Below are 10055 nucleotides of genomic sequence, written 5' to 3'. Positions count from 1 at the left end.
CCACATTTCTGATAGTATTACTGCATTATTTCGTCATTTTTAAACTTGTTAGCACTGGCTGGGCAATAGTTGCAATAGTTATTTAGTACCAGTTTAACACCCAAACACAGCAATAAGATACAGAAAGGTGACCAGTCATCCTTTGGAAAAGATCTTCCACTCTGCAGCAAGACATGTCGCTACGTTTTTTGTAACTTTTGATCCGTTGGAGCTAAAAAACAATTTTTTTGCTGTTAAAATCTGCAGATTATGCAGCAGATGACCGATTAAGTGGCAAATGCGGCAAATGTATAATTATTCCACACAATCGCATAATTCTAGTGGCCCTGACGTTAGGTCACCTGATGCTGAGAATTATCTCGATATGCAACTACTGTACCTAATTTCTCCACCTTTGCCCGGTAATTAAGCCTCACCCCTCCCTCTTTTCTTCCTTTGCTACTTCTTCATCCACCGTCGCGTACTTCTTTTCATGGTCTAGCTCATTTTTTCATACCCCCCCCCTCCATTTTTCTCTTCCTTCCTGTTCTTCCTTTCTCTCCCACCTAACCTTTTATATCAGCTCCTGTTCATTCCTTTGGCCACTCACATCATTCCTCTGCTCCACCTTCTTCCATTTCTGTCTGCTTGAAATAGTTCCTGTTTGCACTGCATGTCTTTGCCTTTCTAAATGTTACAAGCACACTCTATGTTTCCCACTCATTTGAAGATATTGTGTAGCCATCCCTTCTGAAGTTAAATATAAAAAAATATGTTCCTGTGCATCTATAAAGCACCTTGCTGTCCATTTGGAATATGGGAGCGCTATATGTAAATTGAAATATAGCGCTTAATATTGGTTATTCCATTCAGAGTACCTGCCTGTTTCTTGGAAGTGCCGGTACTCTCCAATTAAAAGTATTACGTTTCTCTTGAGAAGTGCAGGTACTCTCCTTCTCAAAAATAAAAAAGTGCTGGGTACTCACTGCCTGGCAGTACCAGCCCATTTAAAGCACTAACTCTATCGGAATGCTGGGAATGTATTGTGACCTCCTTTTTGCATGGAGAAACTTCACTTCTGACAATGCAACCTAAGTCTGATGGGGGCTGCTGGTTGCTTTCCCCCTAGAGGTCACCGCGAAACCTCCAGATCCTTGAAGCAGATGGCTTCAGCAAATCCTTCTTATGGTTAATGAATATGGCGCTTTGCACCTCCTGACATATATACGTGCCATACTGAAGCGGGCCTAGTCTTAGGATGGTCAAGAGTATGAAAGGGTGTTGGAGTCCTGGTTCACCTCAATTGAACCAATTGGAGTCATTTTCCAGTTCACAATGGTTTTTCTCAAGTAAGCATTGAAATTAGAAAGGAGATTTTGAAAAAAATTGTGGACTATATTTCCCATATATAAACAAAAAGATTCTATCAACATGTGATGGTGATATTTTTATTTTGATTTTGATGTATTTCAGTGAAAAAACTCTCTCTTATACAGTGGAAAGATGAGAGCATGTGTGTGCTTTTTAAAATACCCCTCACACACTAAAAAAATCCAATAGTGTCATGCTTCATCATGGGGGTCTTCCCGTCCCTCTACGGGGCGGGGTGTGCTACGACCAACGGACTACGCGGGAGCACTAGGTGTTCGTGACAAAGGCTATGTGATGGTGCAGAAGTGTCCGTGAAGTGTAGGGACCTAACTAGTGAAAGTGAAAAAAATGAAAAAATTAAAAATTCCCTGGCTAGTAGAAAATATAATTTATTCACTTCTCTGGCTGGGAATATTAAGAAGGGGGTTTTGTGGTAGAGCAGTTAGCTTGCTACCTGGTCAACATGTTTCGTAGGCAGTCCCCTACTGCCTACTCATCAGGACCTTCTAATGGTCCCTACTGGGAGATGCTCGGTTTATAAGATGGTAAGCATATTGTCCTACAAACTGGCAGCAAAAATCGGATACTAGTTTGGACTATGGGGCATGAGCTGGCCCCATTGAAAACATAGTAGTATCTCAATTTTAGTCAAAAATATTGACCTATTGCGGTCTCTGTAAAAGAAAAATGGAGAAAGAGACAAAGCACAATGAATATACTCGTATTGGGTACGTATGCACATAATTTAGTATCCAGAATACCACTACTTGTTGGCAAATTCACATACAGGAAGCACGCACTACAGGCTTCATATGTGAGGGGGCGGAATAGTGTCACTCCCCTGATTATTCAATTCGTTAGCCTCATTGTTGTGAGGGCTACGTCATCTCTAAATGCACACACACACACGTTACTCAATGTAGACAGACAGCATTTCTAAAAAGGAAAGGATCCTAGGAGACCGAATACACTCTCAATTACAAACAATGCACATCTTAGCTATGTGCGCAAAGTCACCCGGGCAAAGTAAAGATGTTAATACATACTCGTTGAACACAAGTTTCATGCCCCATGAGTCGGCAGATGAAGGGTTTTCCTTTCGGTAGACTGTAAAAGAAAACCGCACCTTTTCGTGAAACACGGAACCCTCCGTAAATAGTTTGTTGCCTCCAAGACTAAAATTGTTAGAGACTCGTGGTCAGAGTCTATTACTTACATTTACCGCCTGAGTTCAATGCCTCGTTCCTACCCTTGTGCCGCTCTGTAGATTACTGGCGTCTCGCTCTTCGCGGCTTTAAAAACAAACAGGTTGCATTGTCATCCAGTGTGTCTCGTGTCAATGAGACGCTAGACTGCTAACCCAAGATGGCCGCCTTCTGTGGGACAGCGGGCGAGAGGGAGGTTATTCCCGGTAGTCTTTCTTCTGAAGTAATAACCTGTAAAATAAATTTTTACTCCGAAAACCAAATGAGAGGCTAATGCTAATTACCCAGTTTAAGGAAAACGGGGCTTGGTAAATAAACGTGTGGTGTTGCAAAGTCTATGAATGCACATAGTTCGTATTTCGTGTTTCAAAAGGAAAAGAAGAAACATTTGTATGCTCATGCCAGCAGGTGACCTTGCACCCATGTATATTGAATGATGTGGGTTAATTAAAATAAAGCAAAATCTAGCGTCAAAAAGGTAAGATAATGCTGCCCCGTAGTTTGATTGGGGCATTGGCGGTGACACAAGTGTCCTACACGTAACGGTCTTCTTCTAAAAAGACCTAGAGACATTGCTTTCACACCAGTTTGGTTATCTGTAAAGTCGATATTGTGAAATCGCTTCTACATCGGAGTTTGAGGGGGGCAATGCGAGCATAGTTCAATTTCAACGCTTGGTGTTACACATGTGTTTTGCACAAGAAGGACTTTTAGGGACAATTTCAACGCTTGGTGTTACACATGTGTTTGGCACAGGGAGGACTTTAGGGACAAGCATTAGGGAGTTACTAGGGACTTTTAACATCCGACTTGCTGGAGGGCGATTATGACCTTGATCATAGTTGGCCCCTGGGTATTTCATCGTTCAGGCCATTTTTATTGGATTTGATTCGAAAAACCCACCGTTGTTCTTTTTCGAGAAGGTAGTTCTCATTATCCACCTGTTCTATGACAGTCCAAGAGATGTCTTCAGGTTTGTGACCCCTCTCTATAAAGTGGTTGGTCAGTTTTGTGCTGTTTTTTTTGCATTTTATGGTACTTTTGTGTTCGCCTATTCTGATCTTCACAGCCCTGCTTGTCATGCCTACATACTCAAGTTTGCACGGGCAGGTGATTAAGTACACAACATTGAGACTATTGCAGTTACTGAAGCCTCTCTGTTCCCATTTCGTTCCATTGTTAAAAGTCAGTGTCTTACTCTTTTTGGTTAAGCAACACACCTTGCACCCTCCACATGGATAGTGTCCTTGTACAAAATTGGGATTTCTTGATGGATTGATTCTTTCTGTTTTTGGTCTGGTATGCACCAGAATGTCTTTAACACTTTGCACTTTTTTGTGGGAGAAAATTGGTTTGGGTATCTCTAAAGCACCACTATTCAGAATTTTCCAATTTTTTGTGATGATTTTGGTTACTTGATCTGAGCTTGTATTGTAAGTGGTGACACAGATGGGTCTCCGTTCTTCCTCCTTCGATGTCTTTTCTTCAAGGAGGCTTTCTCTGCAGCTGTTTCTCGCCCTCTTATAAGCTTGATCAATGATTCTGCTAGGGTACCTCCGAGTTTCCAATTTCCTTCACAGGTCTTTTGACTGTTGTTTAAAATTACCAATTTCTGTGCAGTTCCTACGAAGGCGCAGGAACTGGCCATATGGTAGATTATCCCGTAAGAGTTTCCGGTGGAAGCTCTGATACATGAGCAAACAGTTTTTTGAAGTGCTCTTGAAATGGGTTGTCGTCATCAATCTGCCATTTTTTGGAAAGATGTTTAGATCCAGAAATACCAGGTTGCTGTTAGAGGTGACGCTGGTGAATTTGAGGAACTCATCTTGGAAGTTCAACCAGGTTAGGAACTGTTTTGAGGTCCTCTCATCTCCATCCCAGATGATAATGATATCATCGATGTATCTTTTCCAAACCCTGATGTTTGGTCTGAAAGGATTCCTGGGGTTTAGTATCTTCGTAACCTCCAGTTGGTGCACATAGAGACCAGCTATGCTGGGAGCAAATGTGCTCCCCATGCTGGTCCCGTGCTTTTGGAGGTAGAGGGTGCCATTATATTCAAAGAAGTTCTCTTTCAATGCCAGAGAACAGCATTCTGTAACCACATTCCGTGGGGTTTGATAGTCCCAATCGTCTTCAAACAGTACATCTTCGATTATCGCAAGAGTCTCATTGTGAGGCAGACTGGTATAAAGACTCTCCACGTCACAGCTGATTAGAAGCTGTGTGTTTGGGTCAAATGTCGAATCTTCAAGTAAGTTCAACACATCCTTCGTATCTTTTAGATAGGTTGATGTTCTCTGGACAATTGGTCTAAGGAAAGCGTCAGCAAACCTAGATACCGGTTCCAGTACCGACCCGATCCCTGAGACGATCGGTCGCCCCAGGGGATTCTGCAGGTTTTTGTGGATCTTAGGTAGGGTATACAGGTATGGGGGTTTTGGTTTCTTCTGACATAGGAAATCTCCTTCTCTTCTGGTGATCCAATTATGGGTCAAAGCTTCCTCCACCATTGTTTTGATCTTGGTGGTTATCTTTTCGGTGGGGTCAGTGCAGAGGACCGTGTAGTTGCGCTGGTCTTGTAATAGTCTGGTACATTCCCTGTCATATTGATCCTTACTTTGTATTACGATTGCGCCCCCCTTGTCCGCTGGTTTTATTACAACATTTTTGTTGTTACTCAATTCCCGCAATGCTTGTCTCTCTTCTTTGGAAATGTTCTGGAAGACTTTTTTGTGAGTGGGTCGAGTTCATCAAGGTCCTTCATAACCGCTTTCTCGAAGGTTAAAAGTTCGATGGGAAGGGTGTTGTCCATCGGAGTGAAGGTAGATTTGGGTTTTAATCCGGTATCGCCTTGCTCAGTGTTATCCTCTTTGTCTTTAAAAAAGACCTGGAGTTTCAATCGTCTTATAAATTCTTGAACCTCTTTACAGAGATGGAATTTATCCATGTTGGCAGTGGGGACATATCCCAAGCCCTTTTCCAGTACTTTCTTTTGAGGTTCAGTCAATTCAGTATTGGTCAGATTGACTACTAGGCTCATTTCTGGTTCCTCAGTGCACCCGTCATGCTTCTTGTTGACACCCTCGGGGTTTCTTCCTCTCCGGTGTTCCAATGCACAGTGGACCCCCTCCGGTTTCTCCCCTTGTTCCGTCCTTGGCGCGAACCTAAAAAAGACGCCGATTGGTCAAAGTAGCTGAAATCTTGCTGCTGATATCCCCACAGGGAATGGTCCATGAGGATGTTGGAAAGGCGGTGGGCCATATTGTTGCTGAGGATACATCATAGGTTGGGGATAGTTGTTCCAGCCTCTTGTCCCACGGTAGTTTGGGTGTCGGAAATTTCTTCGCGGGCCCTGATATCTCGGGCTCTTGTTTCTGCGTGAGTTCGAACTGTTAGATCCAGTATCCGATGATTCATCATCAGTGGTGTTGTCGTGTGATGGTTTGTAGTCATCTTTAATGTAAGGGTATATTCTCTCTTTTGTCCATCGGCTGGTGTCTTTTTTTTGTTTCTCATACTTGTTCTCCTTTAGAGTGATTTCAAATTCATTTAAAGTCTTGTTAAGTTCATCCAAATACTTTTTTAGATTGGCTGGTGATTCGTAGTTTTTAAGTCGTACTTCTATTGTTTGTATCTCCACTTTGAGATCAGTTGCCAGTCTGCTCGCGGTTTTGACTATGAGTACGATCCAGTCTCGTGTACATTGCCACGAGATTTGTGACCAGTCTATCTTGAATGTCTTGTCATCAAGAAATATAAACGTTCCATTACGAACTATGAGGCCAGCTGGAGCAGTATTAACCTTCAAATATTCCGACATCAATAGCCCATGAATTGCGGTTTTGATCTGGGTTCTCCTCAACTCTTCCAATTCATCCCAATCATTATGTCTTGTGGATGGAACAGCTGTACTGAGTCCTTCGAAAGTCCCTAGAGTGGACATTAGGTTAGAGATTTCGTCTTCGGTAAAGGCAAGGCCTAGGTCGGCCATTGTTAAGAGAGAGAGATGCACAGGTTCCTTTCTTCTTCCCTGAATAGGATGCCGCGGAATGCAGAATCACGGAGTGGTTTATTAGAGGAACAGAATCTAGTAGACTACTGCAGCTGCACGCTGCCAGTAGTTCCAAAACAAAAGAGGAAGCGTAGAGGCAATGATAGAATCACCCTCCTAAAAAGTCTTATATAAACAAAGAGATTCTATCATCATGTGATGGTGATATTTTTATTTTGATTTTGAAGTATTTCAGTGAAAAAACTCTCTCTTATACAGTGGAAAGATGAGAGCATTTGTGTGCTTTTTAAAATACCCCTCACACACTAAAAAAATCCAATAGTGGCATGCTTCATCATGGAGGTCTTCCCGTCCCTCTACGGGGCGGGTCGTGCTACGACCTACGGACTACGCGGGAGCACTAGGTGTTCGTGACAAAGGCTATGTGATGGTGCAGAAGTGTCAGTAAAGTGTAGGGACCTAACTAGTGAAAGTGAAAAAAATTAAAAAATTAAAAATTCCCTGGCTAGTAGAAAAAATAATTTATTCACTTCTCTGGCTGGGAATATTAAGAAGGGGGTTTTGTGGTAGAGCAGTTAGCTTGCTACCTGGTCAACATGTTTCGTAGGCAGTCCCCTACTGCCTACTCATCAGGACCTTCTAATGGTCCCTACTGGGAGATGCTCGGTTTATAAGATGGTAAGCCTATTGTCCTACAAACTGGCAGCAAAAATCGGCTACTAGTTTGGACTATGGGGCATGAGCTGGCCCCATTGAAAACATAGTGGTATCTCAATTTTAGTCAAAAATATTGACCTATTGCGGTCTCTGTAAAAGAAAAATGGAAAAAGAGACAAAGCAAAATGAATATACTCTTATTGGGTACTTATGCACATAATTTAGTATCCTGAATACCACTACTTGTTGGCAAATTCACATACAGGAAGCACGCACTACAGGCTTCATATGTGAGGGGGCGGGATAGTGTCACTCCCCTGATTATTCAATTAGTTAGCCTCATTGTTGTGAGGGCTACGTCATCTCTAAATGCACACACACACGTTACTCAATGCAGACAGACAGCATTTCTAAAAAAGAAAGGATCCTAGGAGACCGAATACACTCTCAATTACAAACAATGCACATCTTAGCTATGTGCGCAAAGTCACCCGGGCAAAGTAAAGATGTTTATTTTACCCACAGACTTTCATTGAAGCAACGACAAATGCAGGCAGTAGACAGCTAAAAGAAAGCTGTTTAGGTTTAGACACTCGAGAGTCTCCCGCCTCAGCCGTGTCTGTAGGCAAGTATTCAAGTAAGATGCGTTTGGTCTAAGAGAGCCCTAGGTGACAGGCAGACATTTGGTAATATTAGATTAAATTTGCACCTTCAAGCTTAACTAGGCTTTTTCATTAAGTCGTTTAGGGATATATATCATATTGACCTCAGAAAGATGAAAGGCAGCTTCATGCCTGCGGCTTGGAGGTGACAAGTGACCTTCGCCGCAGGCGCTCAACCCACCATACTATTTCACTACCTCAGTTTTGCTATTTTTGCTGGTCCACTAGTTTACAGTACCCCCACCCCTCCCCCTTGAATATTGTCTCAGCACCAGCACAATAAGAAGAGGTCTTGCCCCGACCCAGTCCGAGCTCTCTCCGTGACTGTGAGAGAAGAGGCCCAGCACAGCCCAGGTCCCGCTCCAGCCGAGGTACCCGTTCCAAAGGTCGAGATTTGAACCGCGAGGCCTGCCTTACTTTGGCACTGGGACAAAAATACAGGCCCGCGGCTGCGAGCCGGTGCCCTTGTAAGGTGACTGAGAGGACGGCAGAGGGAAGCGAGAGCAGACGCAGGAGCAGGGACGAGGACATGGCGTCTCTTCCGGTAACTGCTGAGCTCCGGGCATTAACCTCGACCGCTGGGGCCTGCTGCGAACTCCCAGGGAGCTTTGCTGCGCCACAGCCTTGCGCCTCCCTTGTTTCATGCACAGCGGGTCTCCCCGAACTCTAAAAACTCTTACAGGGGCTTGCAGTCTTTGGACATCCGAGGGACTGTTAGCGGCCAGAATAGTTCATAGAAAAACCTGTTAATTCTGTATAAGAGAGCGGGCTGGGGCAGAGTCAGTCAACTGCCAGCAGCGCTGGAGCTGAGGCTAGGGAGCGGGGAGGAGTGGGTGGGGGGGGGGGGGGGGGGGGGGGGGCAGCGTCTGAAAAGGGGCGAGTGAGGCACCATTGAGAGCACTGTAGGGAGGAATGGAGTAGGTGATAGTCAGCCTTTGGTCTGGCAGTACCTATAGATTAATTTTACAAACACTACCCCCAAATAAATTGACAGGACGGAAAATGTAACAGTAAAAATGTTCTGCCTTCCTTAATTTGTGAAATACCACCTGTTAAGATTTCTTAGAGGGGTAAGGCACCTGCTGCAGGCATCTTCCTGTTCCCAGCAAGTCGCAGGATATGCTAGTAATACAGCTCGGGTGGTTAATACATTTCAGTGGTTAATACAGCTCAGGTGGTTAATACAGCGCAGGTGGTTAATGTACTTGCTGGAGAGGTCTGTGTTTACTCTGAGCACAGGTTTGAATTATAAAATAACTTAGAGGGTCAAAAGTACTTACTGCAGAATGTTGCATGTCAGTTGTCGGTCACTTATTTGAATTCTCGGTAAGATTGCTCAGTGAGTTATTGCATGTGTTCATCGATGCATGTATAACTGGCATATCACGCGTTACAAAAGTGCTAAAGTAGCTGAATGACTTATCCACTAACTGCAAAACCTGTAAGACAACTGAAACGTTTATTATTTTAAGGTTGGTTAAAGTGGTTATTTTTTGCCAAGTATCAATTCTTATTATAAAGTGCCAAAAATCAATTCAGTGTGTACTGGCACAATGGCTCAGCAAGCTGAACACTTGCTGGTGGAATCCCCATTTTTCCGCTGGCGCTAAATTAAGCTGCCTAGCGCCAACGCTGGCACCCTGGCACCATAGTGCAAGGGGTGCCTGCGTTGGGGGGAATGATTGTGTGCAGGAAGGTGTCCCTTTCTGCACATAAACAATCACAAATGGCAATTTATAAATCTTATGTGTGCTGCATTGTGCAGCACAGATAGAAGTTGCAATTCGTCATTGTGCAGCACACATTGAAACTACAAAAACAAGGAGAAATAAAGCATTTCTCCTCGTTTCGGCATGTCAAGACTAGGTTTTCTCTGGTCTTAATTTTGACGCTGTCCCAAATTTACGCCACTTTTGTAAATATGGGGCAGCGTCAAAATCAATGGGTGTTGCAGTGGGATGCCCACTGTAACACCCATTGCACTCCCCTTTCACTCTATGTGTGTGTGAAAGGAGGCCTTATTTACAAGGCTGCGCTTAATGCTGACTTGTAAATAAGGCGCCATGAATGATTGTTTATGTGCAGGAAGGTGTCCCTTCCTGCACATAAACAATCATTCATGGCGTTTTGCTGTTTCTATGTGTGCTGCACAATTCAGCACACATA

General features: G+C 43.7%; 1 protein-coding gene across 2 annotated transcripts in view; it reads left to right on the top strand.

The window, feature by feature from the left end:
* The first annotated feature begins 8138 nt into the window (after window positions 1-8138).
* The window catches only part of LOC147692488 (cytochrome c oxidase subunit 7A1, mitochondrial-like), a 42382-nt gene continuing 40465 nt past the window's right edge, over window positions 8139-10055 (top strand). The window contains exon 1 of one of the 2 annotated variants that reach the window (XM_086938698.1): window positions 8139-8433. In XM_086938698.1, the coding sequence (XP_086794824.1) occupies window positions 8419-8433 (15 nt within the window). In that variant the 5' untranslated portion in view covers window positions 8139-8418. The remainder of the gene's footprint in view (window positions 8434-10055) is intronic. The other variant, XM_086938699.1, reaches the window with a different exon arrangement.

Source organism: Lissotriton vulgaris, chromosome 9 (genome assembly GCF_964263255.1).
Source record: "Lissotriton vulgaris chromosome 9, aLisVul1.2, whole genome shotgun sequence".
NCBI classification, from domain to species: Eukaryota; Metazoa; Chordata; class Amphibia; order Caudata; family Salamandridae; genus Lissotriton; species Lissotriton vulgaris.
Note: the sequence above shows the minus strand (reverse complement) of the source record. Positions and strands in the feature narration are given on the sequence as shown.